Here is a 23,216-nt window from a genome sequence, read left to right on the forward strand (position 1 = left end):
CTTCTAGTACTGCAGAACCTATACCGAGAAAATTATGTATATGTTGAAGTCAAACATGCAAATAAGATTGAGGATTAACTAGTTTAGTGTCAAGTAACTTGACATGAATATAATCTAGTACGACTGTAAGAAATTGAAACTATAATGCATCCTTCACAAGGATTTTAGCTTTAGAGTACAGGGATAGCGCTTGGAACAGTAGCTTCGATCCGTGATTATGTACAAAAGTTGAGGGCTAAATCCGATTAATTATTTACAATGCGTGTTACATCAGGATGAGTCAGGCTTTGGTTCAAGGATTACTGGGATCTTTTCCAATTTATCACCACGAAGAACTTCTACTTCCACCTGCAAAGTGAAACATTTGAAAATGAAGTTAATTCTCATAGTTATGACAAAATTCAATAAATGAGATTCTGGTTTCTACATATCCAGTATTAGGTAATAAAGACCACAAGTTCTCCCTGGACATGCTAAACTTTTAGACAATGCATTAGTAGCAATAACTATTAACACTTACCGTATCCCCGACTTTGCATTGGTCAAGGATTCTGTACAAATCACTACCATTTGCAACTTTCTTTCCATTAACGGATGTAATTATGTCACCTAAAATAAGTCGCCCATAGGCATCGCGTTTTGTTGATTGAAGACCCTGCAGCACCAACAATATCATAACATGATTTTAGAGTCACCAGATTTTATAAATCCTATAAAGCATAATGAAATTTCAAACCAAAATGTATGATTTAGAAATTGGACATACTGCTTTGCCTGCTGGCCCATTTGGAGGAGCGTCCAGGACAAGAACCCCGCTAACTCCGAGTTGCTCCACCGACTGGTCAGGAGCAAACTTAATCCCTAAAATTGGTCCAGTGACTTTCCCAAACTTGACCAATTGATCAACAATACTGCTTACCTGAACATAGAAGGAAAAGTTACAGTTAAAGTTTATATAGTAAACCATTAATATGACATCTTGTTACAACCCAATACTTGGATAACGAGCCCAAGAAGGACAAAGGCCTAACTAGTCACTCACTGTGTCAATTGGAATAGAAAAGCCCACTCCAGATGAAGCACCAGAAGGAGAATATATAGCTGTGTTTATCCCAATAAGATTGCCTGCACTGTCAATCAACGGTCCTCCACTGTTTCCAGGATTAATCGCAGCATCTGTCTGGATGACATCCTGGATTGGACGGCCAGTTGCAGCTGAGCTGATTTCTCTCCGGAGCCCACTAAAAAATCAGAATAAATTTGTTACAGACTCTGATCCAATACGGATACAAGATTAGCCAGTTTACTGAAGGGCGGCATTATCTAAAGGTTGGATAACAACTGATACACATTAATATACATAAGCTTCAGTCGTGCTCCAGGTGTTGACAATCATGATAGAGCAAAGTAAACAACGTAATCTGGGATACTTTGGAAGTTAAAATCTATATTGAGGTGCTGTAAACACTATTAGTATACATTTTCCAGTGTGATAACTATATGTGTAATGTTTTACAAGTACTGTTAGTACCTGATAACACCAGTTGTAAGTGTATGGTCAAGTCCAAACTGCCAAGGAGACAAAAGTGAAACACATACATATTGTCAGCGAAAGGTAAATGATAGGTACAGTACGAAAGAAGCTTTCCACTTCAGTGCCAATAAATACCATGGTGTTCCTAATTGAGTCACTCCAAAAAAATAACTATCAACAATGACAAAACATAACAAACTGAAAGGACCACTGTGTAGTTATAAAGACATTTAAGGGGGGAACTTAATGGAAGGATAGAACGTCTATGGAAAAAAGGACTTGATTGGAACTGTGGGATCTGTAAACTTTGTCCAACAGTATCAATCAGATGAAAGCATGTCATTCGGTTTATAACAATGAGAACTATGGACTGCTCCAGAATGGGAGATCGAGAATGGACTTAGTCAAAAGCCACATTTGAAACTTTCCACTTGTCTATGTTTGAATAAGTATATTTGATAAGAAACCAGAAACGGCATAATAGAATGTTCAGTGAGAATTGCACTTACAGGATTTCCAATTGCATGTACTTTTTGACCAACAAGTAAATCGGCAGATACACCAATTGGTATTGGTCTCAACTTGCCTTTTGGTGCGTCAATACTCAAAACCGCAACATCTTTATCCTGGTCAAACCCAACAACTTTTGCATCGTATGTACTCTGGTCTGAAAGAGTGACCCTGAACACAACCATCACTTCATCAAAACACTTAAATAGTAGTACATCAAAATGGAAATATTTTATAAAATGGCAGACAAAGATTACACTGATTCAACCGTGAACTTGGCCAACGCACTAACCATCAATATGATGGAGTACTACTATTCAACTTAACAACTTTCTCATGTCATCACTCATCACAAACTCTTACCACAGATTGCAGAAAGTAAGTTAATAAGTCCTACTTAGAGATCGCATCTTCGAGTATGAACTGTACTAGAAACTAAGGTATAAGAAACCAACCAGGTAACGCAAAACAAGCCTAGAAGGAAACACAAGAGAGGTTAATAGTACTTGAGATCAGATGCACCACGAATCACATGATAATTTGTGACAATGCGGCCCTGCGTGTCCCATACCAAACCAGATCCTGATCCTTGCGGCACCTCCAACACATCCAACGTAAAAGCATCCTGCCTAAAACAAAACGCACACTATGAGTTCATAATATCAGCAACTCATTCCAAACTCAAAATCTGTTGCAAACTTAACCTATAACATACATAAATGCTCAACACCCTGACAATTGCAAAGTCTGCTATATTAAGCAGCGTATTTATTCTAAATCATATCGATCATTTGAGCTGCACGAGAAACATTTAGTTTGTAACTTCCATACGATCAATTTGCTTCGACTTACTAATATATTAACTAGTTAGTTGATTAAGAACAAGCGGGTGAAGTAGCAAAGATACTCCAACGATAAGGCCTATTAAAGCATAGATAATAACCAAACAGTATTAAGTTAGTTAAAACTGACTATGCAATTAACACATCAAAATCTAGATATACACAATGTGAAAATCTGAGTACCTCGCAGCTAGATTAGTAATGTAAACAACAGAAGGAGTATTCTCCTGAAATAGACGAACTGTAGCCAGCTCATCGGACTGCAACTTCCGCGGCGTAGTAACAACGAAAGCCGACGCGGAATCAATATCGGCGAAGAACAGAGCCGCCGAGAGAGCGACCGATGTGCAGAGCACGAACAGCGAGTCAACGAGCTTCTTCACTCCATTCCCGGAATCGAGCTCCGATTCGGAATCGCCCAGAGCAAACTCGGCGCCGAGAGCGGAAACGACGATCGGAGCGATCAAAGTAGCTCGGTTGAGCTGCGGAAGAGATCTCGCGAGCGGCGATTTGCGTATTGAATTGGGGCGCGGTAGTTTAGGAGAGGTAGCGAAGAACGTGGAAGCGAGTGCAGCTGAAGACATTGAGGAGAGAGAGAGGGAGTTGGATTTCGGTAATTGGTCAAATTCTTGCTCTCCGTCCACACTCTCCCTCCAGAATTTTATGTGGGTGAGTTTTTTCGTGGGTGATTTAACGGTTGCCATATTTTTGTAAACTGTTGGGTTTTTTATTTTCGGCCCATCTTCATGAAGTTGGGCCGGAGGTGATCAATAGGTTGTAAATTGAAAATGTTTTAAATAATTAAAGGCTATCGGCACCTAATATCATAGAATTTTTTAAAGTTGGATTTTTTCCATAAACTTAGAAATTGGCAAATAATATTGTGAATTTTATCCCGAGTTTGTTATTTCCCACGGGAAAAAAAAAATTCGGCAAATAATATCATGGTACGAATTTTTTTTGGTAATTTCTCGACAACAACTTTGAGAGCTTCAAGTTTTTCAGTCTTTGAGGATAGATTTTCTTGAAGCACGCCTCCAAAATTGTTCTTCAATCTATTAATATAAAAAAAAATCAGATGAAATAACAAACTCAGGTAAAGTTCGTGATATTATTTGTCAATTTCAAAGTTCGTGGGAAAAACACAACTTTTTTAAAGTTCCACAATATTAGGTGTCAATATCCTAATAATTAAATATTCACCAAAAATAATCCTCTATTCGTCCCAAGGAATATGACTCATTCTTGAACAACACGTGATTTTATGTAGTTTTATTTTAAGAATTAAATATAAAGAATAAAACAAGAGAGATGGAATAAAATATAGATGAAGAGATTTCTATTTTTAGCAATCAGTCATCTTAGTTGGGACAAACTAAAAAAAAAAAGTGGATCATCTATTAGGTGTCAATATCCTAATAATTAAATATTCACCAAAAATAATCCTCTATTCGTCCCAAGGAATATGACTCATTCTTGAACAGCACATGATTTTATGTAGTTTTATTTTAAGTATTAAATATAAAGAATAAAACAAGAGAGATGGAATAAAGTATAGATGAAGAGATTTCTATTTTTAGCAATAAGTCATCTTAGTTGAGACAAACTAAAAAAAAGATAGTGGATCATCTTCGATTGGACGAGGCAATACTATTTTATATTGTACTCCATAGTACTATATTAATCTCTCTACTTTTTTTATAGTGAAATTATCTATATAATAAAGTGGATTTTTTTAACAGTGTTTTAACCACTTTTTCTATCTATTTTCTTATTTTATTAATTTTACATTAAAATTCGTGTACATTGTCCATACTATTTTTTTACATATAAATTAGTACTATCACTTGTTAATGATAATGTTGCACGTCGGAGTTCATAGATGATATTTATTATTGCAGATGTGGTCACAAATATGAGATGTTTGTGTAATTCTTCTGCCAAAAAGCGTGAAAATTTGAAAATAGCCAATAACTCATAAAGGCTATAGCATGTTAATATGTTATGGAGATGATCGAATTGAGACTACTATCATTGTAGCAGCATATATTCTAGTCATGCAAGAAATGCCACTTGTGAACTCAGACGTATCATGAAAATTTAGGGAGGAGATCCTCTGCTGTTCCTCAATTCACAGCAAATGGTGCTGTGTCAAAAACGCAAAAAATTGTGAATGAAACGAAATTCTTTTTCTATTCTTATTAATATGACCTTTTTCTTATATGATTATGAATTTTCAATTAAATACTAAAATATTCTATAAAAAATGTTAAGTAAATATAAATACCAAAAAGAAATCAACACACATGCATAATATTTGGTTTGTTAATTAGAATTTGTAAGCATGCGAATTTATGGATGTATATTATTTTATTTAGTATTTAAATGAAAAATCATCGCCATATACAAAAGTTAGGAGTATATAAAAAGAATAGAAAAAGAATCAGATTGCAGTCGTTTCATTCACAATTTTTTGCGTTTTTGACACAGCACCATTTGCTGTGAATTGAGGAACAGCAGAGGATCTCCTCCCGAAAATTTATCGCAATTCAAAAATGGAGTTAAATATATATGATATATCTTTGTGATTGTGTTTTACATTAGGACATACTACTCCATTCTCAGTAGAAAACATTAAGATACGAATTTCCAATTATTAAAATTTCACATGATTGTCAATTTTTAATAAGTCAAAGCTACTATGCCTAACTAAAGTGGTAAATTAATGATACTGTGGTTAGCTAAAGTGCCAAATTAATGACATCGTGACCCTCAACTACGCCGTTAAAGCCATAAATATACATAAAAAATTACTTTATGCATTGTAAACCGACTTTAGTAATCAGCTCCAACGCTTTTAGAACTACTAGCCAGCTTATTTCAGATATCACGCTTTTAGCACTACAAACCACCTCTCACGAACCAACGGCGGAGATCTGCTGAGAATTATGGCAGATCAACGGTGGAAAAACTTGATCAACTTTTTCCATTCATAAAGCCAATTCGACGGTCTCGTCACTAGAACTAATTCGCTCGAAAATATCCCACTTCTCTGTTCTTGTTGCCAAGGTAATTCGAATTCTTCGATTTTATATGTTTATTTTTCGTATATTTGTGTGAATTCTGAAATGAATTTTCGTTTTCATCAGTATTTGATCTGATAATTAGGGTTTTTATCTGTTTTTGTTTGGTTTTAGTATCGCTACTAGTGTAGAGTGTTGGTCATATCGATTCGATACTATTTGTTGTTATTCCGTTCGATTTCGATTCATCGATTTGATCAGTGATGGCTGAGTAGACTTTCAACGTGCTTTCATTTTCCTTTCTATTTTTTGTTTCTGTTTGTTGCTGATTAATCATTTGCTGGATTTTTGGTTCCGATTATGATAAATTCTGCCACATGTGTGTGAGTTTCTTGGAATTTTAGCCTCTAAATGTGTTGGCTGTGGTGATTCTGATGATGTTATTATTTTGATGAGAGCTTATGAAATTCCTCATTTTCTGGCTAATGTGGATTTTAATCATTTTTTTATTGTAGGTTTTGATTTAAATGGCTGAAAAGAAAGCATCCATGAGGAAGCCAGTTTTTGCCAAGGTTGATGAGCTGCGCCCTGGCACGAATGGGCACAATCTCGTCGTGAAAGTTTTGAGTTCGAAGATGGTATTGCAGAAGGGTAGGGCGGATGGGCCTCAAGTTCATCAGATGCGGATTGCTGAGTGTCTGGTTGGGGATGAAACAGGGGTGATTTTGTTCACGGCTAGGAATGAACAAGGTATTGTGCTTTGTTCTTGAGTGGTGGGAATGGTATGCGTTTGTCATTTTATAAGTGAACTCTATAAACTTGTCATCATGTTTATGCTGATCTTAAAATGGTGGATTTATTTGTGTTGCAAATTCAATATCTCGCCTCGTGATCTCGATGGGTTACATATCAATTTGGTAGATGGTGCCAATAAAAGGATAAATAAAGTAATCACAATTCACAACTCATAAGGTACATATTACGCCTATGTGTGTTCATATTTTTCTAGATGTTCACAAAGTTTGAATGTGACGCAATGATATTTGGTATTTTGCTATTAGGACATAAGATAGGAAAATTATTTAACGATTAATCTCTGACTGGTCTGGCTAAATATGGTCTTGTACTTTTCTTTTCTAACCCTATACGTGAAAGGTCTCATAATTATTGGCCTTACCTCCTTCGTTATGAATTCATGATCTTGGTGTGATCTCCAATGTGCAGTGGAAACCATGAGAAGCCCGAAACAACTGTAATTCTGAGAGATGCAAAAATTGACATGTTCAGTATCTTGTTTTGTGATCTTGATAGGGTGCTAGTAGAACATATTTATGAGGTTTGGCTGTTGTTTTGCATATCAATTTGGTCGATGGTGCCAATAAAAGGATAAAGTAATCACAAGGTACAGTGGTACATGACTGTGCGTGTGTATGTGTTCATATCTTGCTCGGTGTTCACAGAGTCTGAATGTGACAATGTTATTTGTATTTTACTATCAGGAATCAAAATAGGAAGTGGATACCATGAATAATCACTGATTGGTCTGGGCTAATAGTTTGTTGGTTCTGTCCTTTTCTAAACATTAAGTGCAGTTTTGTCCCCACTACGTGAAATGCCTCATAGTTATTGACCTTATCCCATTCATTACAAATCCATGATCTTGATTTGAGATCCAATGTGCAGTGGAAACCATGAAGCCCGAAGCAACTGTAATTCTGAGAAATGCCAAAATCGACATGTTCAAAGGCTCAATGAGACTAGCTGTGGACAAATGGGGGCGTGTGGAAGCAGCAGCCGATCCTGCCACCTTCACTGTCAAAGAAGACAATAACCTTTCGCTGGTTGAATATGAACTAGTAAACATCGAGGAGTGAGGCTGCCAGTATCCTCCTCTGCTTAGATTGATGCTCATAAAGAAATGCTGGGGAATGAAGTGTGTTTAGGAGACTGCTTGTCGTTTTTGTGATGAAGTTCTGGTTTAGAAAGAAGCTCTTCTTGAAGCCGTCTGTACGAAAGAAGATCATAAGTATTACTCGATGGTAAGTGCATTGCAGCTGGACGTAAAAAGCAGGTATCATCGCACGGTCCAGACTTGCTTTAGTTTGTCTATCCTAACGGCATGAATTCTCTGTAGTCAAGAAATCATGTCTTCTTTGTATGGATCAAATGAATAATTTGGCACTGCTTCATAAAACGAACTACTACTACCATATGATATGATGCTTATTCTATATATATTATTATGAATATATTTCAAATTGTTGGCCAAGCTAAACAAGTATTGTCAATGCAGAAACCTCTGTTGATTCTTTGATCATGCTAATGAAATTCTCTTCTTCGAATAAATTCAAAGGATTGAGGGCTTCACCGAGACGTTCCTTTTTTTTTTGTACCGGATTTAAGAAAATGGTGATTAGTGAATAAAGTATGAGAGATGATAGAATCTAAAATCAAATAGCTTGTCTTTGAATAACGATTTTGTTTAATTCAAACAAAATTGATGCAGAAAAGTGTCAACAGGATGTTCGATTTTGTAGTTGCTAATGTGCGAGTAACAGAGTCTTCCTTTCCTAGGTAAGTTGTGGCAGATTTCGGGGATGTCGGGGTATATTCTAACCTTATGATTATTGTTGGAACTTAGAGCACTCCCAATGGGTTCCCTTAAAACTCCCTTATTTCTCCCTTATTTCTGCCACATCAGCGCCACATCAGCACCATAATTTATCCCCAGTTTTTAGCCAACTTTTAGCCAACTGCTCCAATGGTTTCTCCCTTATTTCTCCCTAACTCAACATTTCATTTTTACATCATCATTTTTAATATTATTTAATTTTCTCTACAAATGTGTTTAATAAATAGATTTATAATGAACCCATCGACAACAACGAGCTCATCCACTGCTCATTTGCTTCATCAGTGTTGGGAAGTTGCGAACTCGACTCTTTGCCCTTACCCTTACTTTTTCGAGAATTTTTCCTACTAGAGCTCATAATTTTGAAGATTGAAGATTGAGAAAGAGATTGAAAAATTGAGAGAATTGTGTGTGATGAATGGAGGAGGAAGAGGAAGTATTTATAGTGGTGGATTTAACAAATTTAGCCGTTTAAAAAAAAAAAAAAAAAAAAAAAAACGCCGAATTATCGCCGAATCGCGCCCACAGTGGGCGGCGATGATTCGGCGATTTTTCGGCGATGAATCGCCGGATGGCGTTAAATCGGGAGAAAAATCGCCGATTTTTCGCCGAATTCCTTTCATTGGTCGGCGAAAACTCGGCGATTTTCGGCGAAAAATCGCCGAGTTTTCGCCAACGCCATTGGGAGTGCTCTTAGCTCCCTAAGTTAATGCCCTATTTATTTCCCATGTAACAAGCCATGTGGTGCTATTCTGGCATTTAGCTATGTTTCATTGATTTGGACACTGTTGCATTAGTCATTGCTCCATCTCTAGGACATGGGATCCGACATTGAAATGTGTTTCGCACATGCAACTCCAAAAATAGTGGACTCAATTGGGATCAGGATCGATAATCTATCGTCAGCCTATAAGGATCGGAAAACTCTATTAAATTCAGTCTTTTGAGTTGTCGCTGATACATCGAGAGTTTGTTCACTTATGTTCTTTGTTTGCCATCCGTTGTTAGTGACAATCACAGCATCGCCTCTGCCTTCGACCCTAGCGCACCTTCTTTGTTATACCCAACCCACGAGTTCTGTTTCCATGATAAGTCGTTGCTCCAAATCGAAACTTTGCTTCTTCTCTTTTTGTCTCAAGCATATGGACATAAATGTAAATCATTAAGAGGACTAACTTGTCTCTTTTCATTCACTTTATTATTTATTGTTACTTAAAAGGGTGGGACAACTGATCTAAAAATTTAAGTTCGACTAGTTCTATATATTTCCCGTCTATAACTAACGGTTTCATTTTCAATTTTTGATCATTCACAAAAATTAGACACATTCTTTTTTTTTTAACTACTCTCGATAATGAGGTGAACTCCATTTTCATGAATAACATTTCAATTAATTCTCTCTTTCCATCTCATACTTGCCGATTTTAAATTAGGAGTCATATGGGTGGAGTGAGTATATACGAATATTGATGGATGGTTTTCATTTATTTTCTTCGACTTTTCAAACCTACCAATAAATGTACTTCTTTTTGTGGGTCGAATGATTAACCTTATTGTTAAACGGGTTTAATTATGTAATGTGATATAATGGATGGGCTTCATTTATTTTCTTTAAGTTTTCAAACCTACCAATAAATGAACTTACTTCTTTTTGTTGGTCGAATGATTAACCTTTTTGTTAAACGGATTTAATTAGGTAATATATGTGATATAACAATGATTGGTTCATGAATTAAACAGCACAAAGGTCTGGTTCAAAACTGATATAACATCAATTCAAATTTGCAGCGTTGCAGCGTCACCTCAATACTATTTAAACTTTTAAGTGTGAAAACTTCATCTTTATAGCAGCACAATTAATTTAAATATCCAATTTTTCGCCTAATTAAACTTCTAGTTATTATGTATATCTAAGTCAAACTTTTGAGGGATAATATTCGTAATCAAGTCTCAAGATTAATTCCTAATATATGGTATACGTTAATAATAACTATAATTGTAGTAAGACGATAATTACGCCAACTTAACGATATGGTAAAATAAATACAAACTTCAACATGATCTTTAGTGCTTAAGGATCATTTATAATTTGAAAACATACCACTTTTTTTGGTCAAGGAAAACATATCATTTTTGTAGTAATATAGTACTGTATAAAATTAGATGAACAAATCGCTGTCTACTAGCACCACTATTTGTCTTATTCATTGTTTGTTGTAACACAAATTGATAGTATTATTTTCATTTCTCTCTAAAAATAATCAGTAATAATTCTTTATTCAGCTCCTAACACAAATCATTCGACTCCAAGATAGCAAACAAACATTAAATAATGATTTTTACCGAATTATAAATTTTTACCTTGATTAAATTTTAGTTGCAGAGATTTATTATTCATTTTCCTTCGATTTGTATATTTTGTACTGATTTTTAAAAAATTTAAAATTAATTAAAATTAATTCAACAGACCAATAGGATTATTTTCCATACGTGACGGTGCTGCCCTTATTTTAATACTGTGCATAGTGCATACTGTTGACTGCTTCACCTGCTCGATAAAATAATGCGGCCACAGTCCACAGAGATGGCAGATTTGACTATTGGGAGAAACTCAGGGGTAGATCCGTTATTTAAATACTCCAACCGCCGGTCACATGATTATATTTGTGGAAATTATAAATAACTAGTATATTCATAAACAAAATAATAGTACTACCAAGTAGTAATAATTAATACTAATATTAATAATATATTTGCATATAGATGAGTCGATTTCTTTTGCAATAGAATTAGTAGCAAATTAATTACAATTTCATAAGTTTCTAACTAATTTTTAAAAAAGATAAGAGATGGATTAGAATTTTACAAAATTTTGTGATATTTTTTCTAATATTTAACTTCTGCTAGTTTCGGGAAGCAAATTTACCTTTTAGTTTTGGGATCCAGTATTTGGGATTAAATTCACGTGCCTTTTAGTTTTTTGATTAAGCTCGCATGTCTTTCAGGATATGAAATCGAGGTATGCGAAGTTTGTCATTTTTCTCCTTTTCTTATTCTTTTCTAACAAAATACTACCTCCGTCCTCCAAATAATTACACACTTTGACTCGGCACGGATTTAAAAAATATACTCTCTCCGTCCCACAAAAAATATCACACTTGTGGAACGACACGAGATTTTAGAAGGTTTTGTTTTGTGTGTTAAATGGAGAGAGAAAATATAATTTTTATATTCATGTGAAAGAGAACTTTTTTCATAAAAAGAAATGTGACATTTTTTGTGGGACAAATTAAAAACGAAAGTGTGACATCTTTTGTGAGAGAGAGTAATAGAAAGTGAGTTAAAAAAGTTGATGAGATGTGAGTCCTACTTTTTAAAGTATTGGTTTTATAATAAAATGTGAGTAGCAATGAGTTAGTGAAATATATGGTCTACTATCAAAAATAGTAAAAGGTGAAGTGTATCAAACTTTTAGGGACGGACCGAAATGGTAAATTATGTCAAACTTTCAAGGACGGAGGTAGTACTAGTACTACTATCCAACAGAATATTTCACGAGATATGTGAACTTTTCATTTTAGGGACTTTTATATTTTTATCTTATTTTTATATTAAAAAATCTCACAAAATACAAAAATTTACAAGAGAAAAAAACAAAACAAAAAATTCCTATTATAGAGAAAAAATTTAGTAAAATTTAATTAAAAAAAATACTGCCACCAATTTAATCCTATAAAAAACTTATACTACTAATTTAATCCCAATGAATTTTTCATTAAACCCGCCCCTTTCCTCTTGCTTACGATATTCCACTCGTTTTACAGTTTCACACTTGCACTCTCACAGAGAGATACACACACTCACACACACACACACATATATATATATATAGAGGGAGAGATTCCTGCTGCTGTCATTGAAGATTTAACGACTGCGGAGGTCTACAATAAATACTTTCACCATTTTCACGCCGTTGCCGCGGCCACACTTCGATTCCTTTCCTTATTCTCGTGGTAATTACTCTCATCTACCAACGCATTTTAGGTATTCACTGCAAATTCACCTCGCAGCATTTCGAATCGGCTCCGGAATAGATCGAAATTCGAAGTTATTGAGGTTGATGGTAGTGAATGCGTGAGATCTTAACGCAATTATACTTAATTCACCTGTGTATCTGTTTGTTCGTACCTGCATTTTGCTGCTGCCTAATGTTTTAAATCTTCTGTGCTGGATCGCTGTGCTAATTAGAATTTGTTAGTTTGGTAGTGGCAGCATTTTCGCTGTTTGATTAGTTTCTTTGCCTTTGGCTTGGTGTGATTTTGGGGCTCGATTTTGAGCGATCTGCTTGTTTTCTTTTGTCTCTGGTGACATACTGCGTAGTTTTCATTCGTTTTGAGGGGCTTAGAGGAAGCTGGATGTGAATTAGGGTTTTGAGAGAGGTTTTTAATTGAGTAGCCTTCGTCCTTATACTTGAGAGTCCTGCAGCTGCAGCATGAGCTCTTTTGATCTAGTAAATTCGCTGTCTGTAGCTAGATTGTGATGAATTGTTACTAATTTGAAGATGGTATGTAACTTAAGAGTTGATATGTTCACTGAATCTTCTGGAAATTTTGGGATAGGCATCATCATGTAGTAAAATTGGTGGTGAAAATTTCCTGTTTCCGAAACTTGTGTAATTGTGTTTGCATCATAGTGATTAGATTGCCTGATTATGAATTGGTGTTTATTCAATTAGCTCTACCATTTGAACTTTGATAAAACAACATCCTCTTTCAATAGTTGTAAATTAGGCTTTGTTGTGCTTAGCTGGTAAATAATATGGGGCGGATGGGATAGATATATTATCAAGAAACTGAAGAACACAATATTTGAACTCCATTGAATTTGTAGCCTGAGTTTTAGTTGTTGCATTTGTCTCTTTGGTACTTCTATGTAGCTCGAATGTCTTGATTACTAGTGAGCTCGTGAACAATCTGACTATCGGAAATATGTCTAGAAATTAAAGTGATTCACCTGATGAACTCTGAAGAAGCAGATTTTTGCTTTACATGTCGGTCAATAGTTCCATAGTCCATACTGCTTACCACATGACCTGAATAGTTATTACATTTCCACCTGTTGCACCTTCTGTCATTACTAGTTTGGATTAAATTTCCTGGTAATAATTCAAAGTTCTGACATAGATATCTAATTATCTATTGATTTTTATTAGCACTGTCATAAATAAAATGCAAAATTATCCATTAAAACTTTGGCTTGCCTACATATTGACTTATGACCAATCATATTTCTTATGTATACTTTTCTGAAACTCCACTGAATTCTTATTTGTTATTGCTTCAGGCTTCCATAATGTCTGAGATAGCTGTCAGAGATAATAATGTACCTGAGTCTCAGAGGATAAATGGAGGCTTCAGTAATGGAAAAGTAGTAAAAGCTCAGGTTGAAGGTGTGAGCGAAAACACTGAAGAAATTCAAAGGAAAGGGTTAGCTGCAGTGGTTGGCCCTTCCGCTAAGATGGACGAAACAGAAAACTCTGAAGTAGTGATAACCAGTATAGAAGTAGAGTACATTGAGTCTGAGGATTTGAAGGATGTAGAAGATGTGGATGATTGTCTGAAGGTAATGGCATTCTCTAATCTTTACAGGCTTTGCCAATTCTGTGTTAAAGCGGAAATGTTTTTGATGTCATCCTTGAATATGTTAATATTTATCTTGCACTCTGGTTCCAGGCACTATTATCAGGACTTGGCTCCAAAGACTGGGTTACAGTGTGTGATGCACTGAACAATGTTCGTCGATTTTCTATATTTCACAAGGAAGCTATTGTTAGTATGTTGTAAGTATCATTTTCTTTATGTTTTGGCAGAAGAATGTTATCTCGTTGTCTTAACTCTATTTTCTGAGCTGTGTATTATATGACAAATTGGTTCTTAACTCCAGGGAAGAAGTCATCTCCTTAGTCGTGAAATCCCTAAAGAATCCAAGAAGTGCTGTCTGCAAAACTGCAATTATGACTGCCGCAGACCTTTTCAAAGCATATAAGGACAGCATCATCGATTCATTGGATCCATTGGTAATATATTCTACTATTAAATTTTTGAATTTTATGTATGCTATTATTCTCCAGCGTGCTTCTTGCGAACTGTTCTTTTCTGAATATTATTTCGTTATACATTTCAATTTGTCTTGTTAGCTGGTTCAACTTCTCCTCAAATCTTCACAAGACAAGAAATTCGTTTGTGAGGCAGCTGAAAGTGCATTAGTAGCCTTGACAAGCTGGGTTTCTCCTGTTCTGTTGCTACCCAAGTTGCAGCCTTATGTTACAAATAGGAATCCTCGAATTCGAGCTAAGGCTTCTATCTGTATTTCCCGAAGTGTCCCACGGCTGGTAAGAACACTTAAACACGGTGTGCTCTTTACCATAATTTTGTACAAGTCCTTCTTTGGCATCTCAATTGTTTTCGTGTGGGATTATTTGCAGGGAATGGATGGAATTCAAGAATACGGGATAGACAAACTGATCGTAATAGGAGCGTCTCAGCTCAGCGACCGGCTTCCCGAGTCCAGGGACGCAGCTCGCGCTCTGCTGTTAGAGCTTCAGTCTGCATACGAAAAATCTCAAGCTCCGGAACCAACTGCTATACCCGAGCAACCTCAAGTCCCAGAACCTACAGATGTACCCGAACAGCCTGCTATAGTATCTTGGGAGGACTTCTGCCAATCAAAGCTGTCGCCTTTAAGTGCTCAAGCCGTCCTTCGCGTTACCAACTCTGCTCGGGAGGTAGGTTCATAGCATAAACGTACACGAGCTTTTAGCCGGTAATATTTTCCCCGGTCTGTCGTCGTCATCGTGGTGAGACTTAAAAAGTTTTATACTTGTATATACCATGAAAGTTTGGAGTGCTTGCAGAGAGGGATGAGGTGAAGCACGTATTTGTGCTATATGATTTTACGCTTGTGGCGAAATTTAAGACTAGCAATATTTCATATAATTGCGTGTTGTTATTTTTCTAATGATTTTTGCTTTGATTGTAAATTGTTATGTGGAGCTATGGCATATTTTTCTTACTGTTATATTTCAAATTCTAGTATACAAGTAAAGGTTATATTTTTAGATGAAAGTTCAGATGTTGGTTGGTTGTCAATGTCACGTTAAATTTGATGATAAGAAGAATATTGATTATTCCATTGGCAATATTAAGTAATAAAGGAAATGATGGGAAAAAGTAATACCTATGAAAAAACTAGAGGGTAACATTCTTAGAAAGATGCATTATTTTCATTATTTTATTACTTCACTTATTAAATAAAAATTCTAAAAAACACGTAAATACAAAAATTAAGAATCAAATTACTTTCAATTAACTTGTTACGAATGGAGTACGTTCGATTTCAAGTGATTCGTATTTCTTTTGGACAATTTCAATTAAAGTAATTCAATTTTTTAGCAAAATCCGACACTTTCTAATACTATTTCTATTATCTGTTCGTTTAACTACTAAATAACGCTTCTAAAATCTCGTGTCTAAAACGATAGCCTCACTTGAGTCGAGACTTAAGGGTATATATACATTTTTTTAATGATGTGAAAGTAGAGAAGGATTAGGGATATATACATTTTTAAATGATGTAAAAGTAGAGAAGGATAAAAAAAATTAATTTAATTTATGGTAACAAATCATTTAAAAGTTATAAACCTTCGCCAGCAATGCAGCGTTCCCCCTTATATAAGAACTACACAGAGAGGACGACACAACGCGAGAAAGCGACAGCTAGATCGCATTAGGGTTTTGCATCTTCACTCCACACCTCTCTCTCCCCCCGCAAATCATGGCGTCGCAATTGCACGCAGCCACGCCGCAATCCAACCGGAAACTCGACGTTTCACCCGACGAATCCGAGGAATCCGCATTCATCCGGCGCCGCTGCTGCTGGCCGTGGAAATTCCGCAGCTCCAGCGCGCCGAAGCCGAATGATTGGGAGCGAATCTCGACGTCTGATCGGAGCGATCGGAGGTGGTGGAGCGGCGGAGTGGAGGCGTTTATGAAGGTGAGGGAATGGTCGGAGCTGGTGGCGGGGCCGAAGTGGAAGACGTTCATCCGGCGGTTCAATCGAGCGCCGGCGCGGGCGAAATTCAACTACGATCCGTGCAGCTACGCTCTGAATTTCGACCAAGGAGAGGGGCAGAACGGCGAATTCGACGACGGCGGTGTTTTCCGGGACTTTCCGTCGCGGTATGCGGCGGTTCCGGCGCAGGGTAGCTTGTTGAAGGACGGTCGCTAATGTGCGCCGCTGGGAGTGTGATCGGCGCTGACGTGGCATCCTGGGTTTACCGGTTTAATTACTCGGAATCTTGTAGATATCACATACGTTGAAAGATTTTATCAATTTTATATCGGTTTTCAAAATTTATTGGTTTATTTTACTAATATTTCAAATTTTCAATCAGTCAAACTGAAAAGTTTAATCAAATTTTTTTATATGATTATTAAAAGATAATTAAAGTAAATACTATGTAGTGGTACAAAATAATGGATCATCCTATTGCAAGAGTCAACCATCAAAGTACATTTTTATAATTAAACTTGATACAACTTTGAAAGACGAAAATAAATTGTAAAGATTGAGGTAAAATTAAAAACAATAGTTGTTACTATGGATTAGATAAGTAACCAAATAGATATTTAAGTAGGTCGAATTTCTTTAAAATAATTATTCTTTCCGTCCACGATCATTAATCAATTAAACATAAAATTCGCATTGTTCACTACCAGAATTATTGTGTGATGATAGGGAGTATTTATTTTGGCAGTAATACACTTGCTTCTATGAATGAATGTATCTTCTTTTATGTATATAGCATGCATCTTACTAGTACTATTTAGAATAATTCCTTTTTAGTGCATATTATCGTTGCGCATGCTTCTTTAATTAATTAATATTCCAAAATTGCATATTTCACATTTTCACTATATCACGTTTCTCCCAATTTCCCATTAATTTAACAATTTTCCAAAACTCTATCGAAATGAGAGATTTCGGAAAAAGGGGCTCAATTCGCAGACCTTTCGAAATTTAGGATTAAATTCGCTTACCTTTCGGAATATGGGATCGTGGCATGCGAATTTTTCGGAATAAGGGATTTTCGATTTTTTACGTGTTTTGTTTCCTTTTTTCTTATTATTGCTCTAACAATATTTACAATGGACCAAATTATCCCTAATATTTCACCACAATTTTAATTTTTTACTCCAATTTTATTTTCACCAATGTCTACGGATCACAGTTAATCACCACTGCCTCCTCCCTTAGCTGCCGTCTACCTGTTTCTCTCCCACTTCCGATCCATCTAAAAGAATCAATTACAAAAACTCAAATTCCCCCACCCTCTTTGCAGTTGGATTAGCAGTTGGATGGTTTATGCAATTGTGAAGGAATTTGGCCTTGGTGGGCAGAGGAATCGGACTGGGAGATAGAGGGATTAAGAAATGGAGCATTCAGTGTTCGAGGCGGCGAAGGGGAAAAGCTGAAGGTCGTTGGAATTGCCGGCGTCAGGATTGATAATGTGGATCTGCAGGCGGCGACAGAGTTCGGGTGTTTGGTGGTGAATGCGCCGACGGCGAACACGATCGTGGCGGCGGAGCATGGGATCGCTCTGCTTGCTGGCATTGGCGAAGTTGGCGTCGTGAGTTCTCATCACTTGCTTCGCGAAGTCGACGGAGGAGACGATGAGGAAGTGGAGCTCGCCGAGCTGGAGATGCATCAGGGGGCCTTGTGTGGCGGCGAGGTCACGGAGAGGCGGTGGGGGGCGGCGGAGCATGAGATGGAGCGATGAGTTGAAGTGGGAATTAAGAAAATAAAATTGGAATAAAAAAATACTCCATTACACAATTTAGGGATACTTTAGTCCATTCATAAATATTGTGAGAGCAATAATAAGAAAAAGAAAACAAAACACATAAAAAAGTCGAAAATCCTTTATTTCGAAAAATTCGCATGTCATAATCCTATATTCCGAAAGGATCAGCGAATTTAATCCTAAATTTCGAAAGGCCTGCGAATTGAGCCCCTTTTTCCGAAATCTCTCATTGAAAATTGAATTAATTGATTTGATCCTTGCTGAATCAAGGTTTTTCAAGGTAAAAAATGCACCCAATTATTATGATAGTCAGGTTCCTATAATTAATACTACTAAATTGCTATAAACATTGTGTCATTAGAACTTTGGGCTTATCGTTGTTAACGGGCTAAGTGGGCTTTCCGATGAGCTAACCAAATTTAATAGCCACTTCTAATTTTTTTTTAGAAAAATAGCCATTTAAATCACTAAGTTTGGTCAAAATCTGGTCTATCCCACAAAGCTTAAAATCCGCTAATTAAATCACGAAGTTTTAATTTTTCTAGTTTATCCCATGTGTCGAATTTTATGTGGAATCTTTGCATCTCTACATTAAAATTCATCTTGAAATATCAACTTTAAAATTAAACTCCTTGTGATCACACTTTGGATTATACACACATTTTTTTCGTGATTTAAATCTCAATCTATCTTAAAATCTCAATCCAACTTTAAGATTAAGCTCTTCGTGCATCTTTTTTGTGATTTAAATCTCAATTCATCGTGAAATCTCAATCCACATCAACGAATATATCTCCTAAAATCTGACTCATGTGATAAACTAGAAAAACTAAAACTTTATGATTTAATTAGCAGATTTCAAACTTTATGGGATATACAAGATTTTGACCAAACTTGGTGATTTAAATAACTATTTACCTCATTTTTTTCTCTTTTGTTAAAGATTATCCGTAATGATTTGCTCGTTGTCATGAATCATGATTACTCCAATATTCGACTCATTTATCGGAGGATAAGCGCATTACATTCATCCAACTTAGTGATTGTTATTTTTACAATAACCTCTCATTAAATCAATACTTGCTTAGTTCAATTTAATCGATATTTTATATTTTTAATTGTTATTTTAAGTTTGGTAATACGATGTTGTTTAATCACCAAATGATCTTGCCACAGTTTTTTCCGTCTAACAATTCGACTTTATTTTTTCCCAAACAAAAACCATTCAAATAAAATATAAATCTTCGATGGAATAAACCAAGATGGCCGCACTTCGAATCGAGTACACGTACTCGATTTTTGGTAAGTTTCACTTGCAACTACATCAATGATGGAAGGTGGTCTTAGGCCGATGTGGGCTACACTTGTAACTACATCGATGATGACAAATGTCTGTATATCTTCGGTGGAATAGACCAAGATGGCCGAACTTCGAATCGAGTTCATGTACTCAATATTGGTAAGTTTCTCTTGCACCGATGTTCATTTACATCAATTACATTTACAAAGATCAGTTTACTTTGTCTTTATTCTTAAAATGTGTTTTTATCTCATCACAATATGCACAAGTGTTATGGTTTCGATTGTTGTAATGTGTTTTCAGTTGAAATGGTTTGGATTGGTCCTGATATGAAGGACTTGCCACCTTCCAAAACACAACCATAACTGTAACTCTCTTTTGATAATGGTGTGATTGGAGATGATTTGTTTATATTTCGGGGGTGATTGTGATGGAAAAACTAATAATGATCTCTATATGTTGGAAACTTGTAAGTTTTTCAGTTTTAATCATCTCTTTGTCTTTATTCCATGATTTTTTTTTATTGAATATGCAATTCAACCCTTTTGCATATTCTTTGCTCATGTCACACACAAACACTTGGATTACACACATTGTTAAAGGTGTTGTTCCAGCTCCAAGAGAACGCCATAGTACAGTATTTGTGGGGTAAAAACTCTATGTATTTGGTGGATTTGACAAAGATCATAAGGAACTTGATGACATGTATGTTTTGGATACTGGTATGAACATGTTTTACAAAGTTGACATCCATGGTAAATTTGAATTATTATAATGGACTCATCATAAAATTGGGCTTCTAATGTATTATGTGTTTTTCTGTATTTTATTTGCAGATGCTACCTTGTGGGAGTGGAATCCGTTGTCAGCTACGGGTATTCCTCCTAGTACATTACACACTTGTGCCTGAAAAGCTTGGGGGAACAAGATAATTGTTGTTGGCAGTGGCGGATCTAGGGGGGGCAGGAGGGGGCGACCGCCCCTCCCCGCCGACCCGCCAACATGGACCGCGACATAAATTTTTCAACATCGCCCCCTCCGAAAGCTTCCGACGTCGCCCATTCCCCCTCCGAATTCTGATAAGTTTCCGTCACCTGAGCTGAGGCATGAGAAAGAAGAATGAGGAAGAAGAGTTAGATCGGCTGACACCATTTGGGTCAAGTTGTTGAAGCCCAAATAATATGAATTTCAAGCCCAAATTATAGAATAATTAACCCAACCAATCACAATTATAAATAAGAGTCACAAGATTCACACCAAATAATTGATAAAAATGAAATTGAAGCTGATCCCGGTAAACGAAGTTCAATTGCAAGTTATGATTTGAATATTCGTGATCGAATTCGTAGAGAGTATGTAGCTAAAGGTCCTTGTCAGCTAAAAGGATTCAATTTTCAAAAAACATGTCAAGGAAAAGATAATAGATGTTTTAGAGATGTTTGGTACAAGGATCGTGATTGGCTTGAATATAGTGTCTCGAATGATGCCGCATATTGTTTTTATTATTTTCTTTACGAGTGTGATTCTGTGGCACCGGGGGATGAAGCATTTACTGCTGGTGGCTTTTCTAATTGGAAAAAAAAAACACTTGAAAAGTTCAAGACTGATCGACGGAATAGGATGGGAGATGAATGGTTGAATGATAGTTTGGTGATATACAGTGAAAGGTCCATCTTCGCCACTGTTTCTAATGAAAGAATCTTGACACGTTTTCAAGATATGGATACCCGTAGAAGTCAGTTGTCACGATTAGCGGATGCAAATGCTACTTGAATTGTAACATGTAGTAACTTTTATTATTATAGAAAAAATATATTGAAGTTAATGATATTTAATATTTTATTAATTTTTTTTTCGCTTCGCCCCTTCCGTTTTAAGTCTCTGGATCCGCCACTGGTTGTTGGTGATGTTGACACTTCAAACATGGGCCATTCCGATGTAGGCATGCTTGATACCAGTAACATTTTAACCTTATATTCATTCCTATTAAAATATCTTTAGTATGTATATTTAAATTGACATGCTTAACATTTCTAAATACTCGTCTGGTTTGAGGTCCACACTGTTAACCTCCAGCGGGGAAAAATATGTTTGGATTTGGTGGTTTCTCAGACAATCCAGTATTAAACACCGTGCTGCATTTTCTCAAATTTAGTAAGTAGTTTGTTGTATGTTTTAGTCATGATAGTTGTTTGATGATTGTTTGATGATGGGTATGCACGTCTCTGATGTTGCTTGTGAAAAGGGATTTGCTACATTTAATCACGTGCATTGTTTGCATCCAGTTAATACATCTTTTCTTTATATTTATTAGCCGTTGTGTTAATAACTTACCTTTTTATTATAGATTATATTTACTAACATATTGTCTTCATCGTCTTCACCACGTATACATATGTTGTGTTAATAACTTATTAACAAAGGTGACAGATGCGTTCATTATAAGTCGTACGAAACACACACACATTGTAGTTCAGTCTCTCCATTTCTCTCTCTCTCAATTCCTCCCCCGGCTCTCTTCTCCTTCAGATTAGGTTTTGCTCTCTTCTCCTTCAGATTAGGTTTTGATTTCAAGATATTTTTCTCTCTCTTTCAGTTTAATTTCTTGTGCATTTTCGTTTCATCTGTTTAGTGCTTATTATTGGAGTGAGCTGAATACTCTTTAATTAACATCTTGGACTTGGCCTGTAGCTCATTCTGTTTTGGTCTATATTCTCCTTCATATTAGGTTTGATTTCAACGTATTTTTCTCTCTCTTTCAGTTTAATTTCTTGTGTATTTTTGTTTCCTCTTTAGTGCTTATTATTGGAGTGAGCTGAACACTGTTCAATTAACATCTCGGATTAGGCCTGTAGCTCATTCTGTGCTGTTTATTTGAGTTTTTTTGTTTGTTTTGTTTATGTTAGTTTATTATCTTCTATAGTTGTTGTATTGAGGTCTTTGTGTTGGCATTTGTTTGAACATTTTTCTGTATCGGCTTTCTGCAAGTTCATCTCATTTATTTTTGAACAATTTTTAGTTGGTTGTGCTCATAATGTTGTATTTTAAGAGTTGTCCGAAGCTCATTCTGTTGCTGTTTATTTGAGCTTTTTTTGGTTGTTTTGTTTCTGTTATCTCAGTATCTTCTATGATTATTGTATTGAGGTCTCTTTGTTGCCATTTGTTTGAACATTTTTTTGTATCGGCTTTCTGCAAGTTCGTTTTATTTATTTTTGAACAATTTTCAGTTGGTTGTGCTCATAATGTTACAGTTTAAGAGTTTTCTTCTCTGATAACTTGTTGATATGTTGAATCGAGCTCATTTTGTTTTCATTTGATTGAGTTATCTTCTGTATTTGTTGTTGGTATGTTTATTTGAGCTCATTTTATCTTAGCATTTTTCTGCATTTAGTTTCAGTTTTATTTGTTTCAGATCATGGTGTTACCTTGGGATACAGTCGAGGTTGATGGTGGTCGCAGGACGATGTGGGGCCACAGTTGCAGTTACGTCGATGATGAAAAATGTTATATCAT

General features: G+C 35.9%; 4 protein-coding genes across 6 annotated transcripts; 3 read left to right on the forward strand and 1 right to left on the reverse strand.

The window, feature by feature from the left end:
* Positions 1–133: 133 nt before the first annotated feature.
* On the reverse strand, positions 134–3,542 carry LOC125213957 (protease Do-like 1, chloroplastic). Its single transcript, XM_048114780.2, has 8 exons — positions 3,070–3,542; positions 2,551–2,673; positions 2,044–2,215; positions 1,532–1,569; positions 1,043–1,241; positions 767–919; positions 521–655; positions 134–348 (listed from the first exon to the last, which is right to left on the reverse strand). Exons 1-8 carry the CDS (start codon positions 3,468–3,470, stop codon positions 271–273), a joined length of 1,299 nt encoding a protein of 432 aa, XP_047970737.1. The 5' UTR covers positions 3,471–3,542; the 3' UTR covers positions 134–270.
* A 2,274-nt stretch (positions 3,543–5,816) lies between these two features.
* On the forward strand, positions 5,817–8,167 carry LOC125216694 (Nucleic acid-binding, OB-fold-like protein). The gene is made up of 3 exons (XM_048118453.2): positions 5,817–5,955; positions 6,425–6,659; positions 7,593–8,167. Exons 2-3 carry the CDS (start codon positions 6,437–6,439, stop codon positions 7,781–7,783), a joined length of 414 nt encoding a protein of 137 aa, XP_047974410.1. The 5' UTR covers positions 5,817–5,955; positions 6,425–6,436; the 3' UTR covers positions 7,784–8,167.
* Positions 8,168–12,356: 4,189 nt separating this feature from the next.
* Positions 12,357–15,618, forward strand: LOC125212179 (uncharacterized). Of its 3 annotated transcripts, none has more exons than XM_048112274.2 (6): positions 12,357–12,657; positions 13,885–14,163; positions 14,274–14,380; positions 14,485–14,617; positions 14,738–14,932; positions 15,026–15,618. In XM_048112274.2, exons 2-6 carry the CDS (start codon positions 13,894–13,896, stop codon positions 15,335–15,337), a joined length of 1,017 nt encoding a protein of 338 aa, XP_047968231.1. In that variant the 5' UTR covers positions 12,357–12,657; positions 13,885–13,893; the 3' UTR covers positions 15,338–15,618. The 3 variants fall into 3 exon arrangements, with proteins under 3 accessions (XP_047968231.1, XP_047968230.1, XP_047968228.1); XM_048112273.2 differs by having other exon boundaries at positions 12,358–12,554; XM_048112271.2 differs by having other exon boundaries at positions 12,550–12,664.
* A 4,047-nt stretch (positions 15,619–19,665) lies between these two features.
* Positions 19,666–21,476, forward strand: LOC148930764 (uncharacterized). The gene is made up of 4 exons (XM_089066608.1): positions 19,666–19,705; positions 20,387–20,458; positions 20,540–20,578; positions 20,944–21,476. The coding sequence occupies exons 1-4, from the start codon at positions 19,666–19,668 to the stop codon at positions 21,474–21,476; spliced, it is 684 nt and encodes a 227-aa protein (XP_088922734.1).
* The last annotated feature ends 1,740 nt before the right edge of the window (positions 21,477–23,216 follow it).

The sequence above is a fragment of the Salvia hispanica genome, chromosome 3 (genome assembly GCF_029641045.1).
Source record: "Salvia hispanica isolate PSC_SH4W2 chromosome 3, Shi_PSC_v1, whole genome shotgun sequence".
Classification (NCBI taxonomy): Eukaryota; Viridiplantae; Streptophyta; class Magnoliopsida; order Lamiales; family Lamiaceae; genus Salvia; species Salvia hispanica.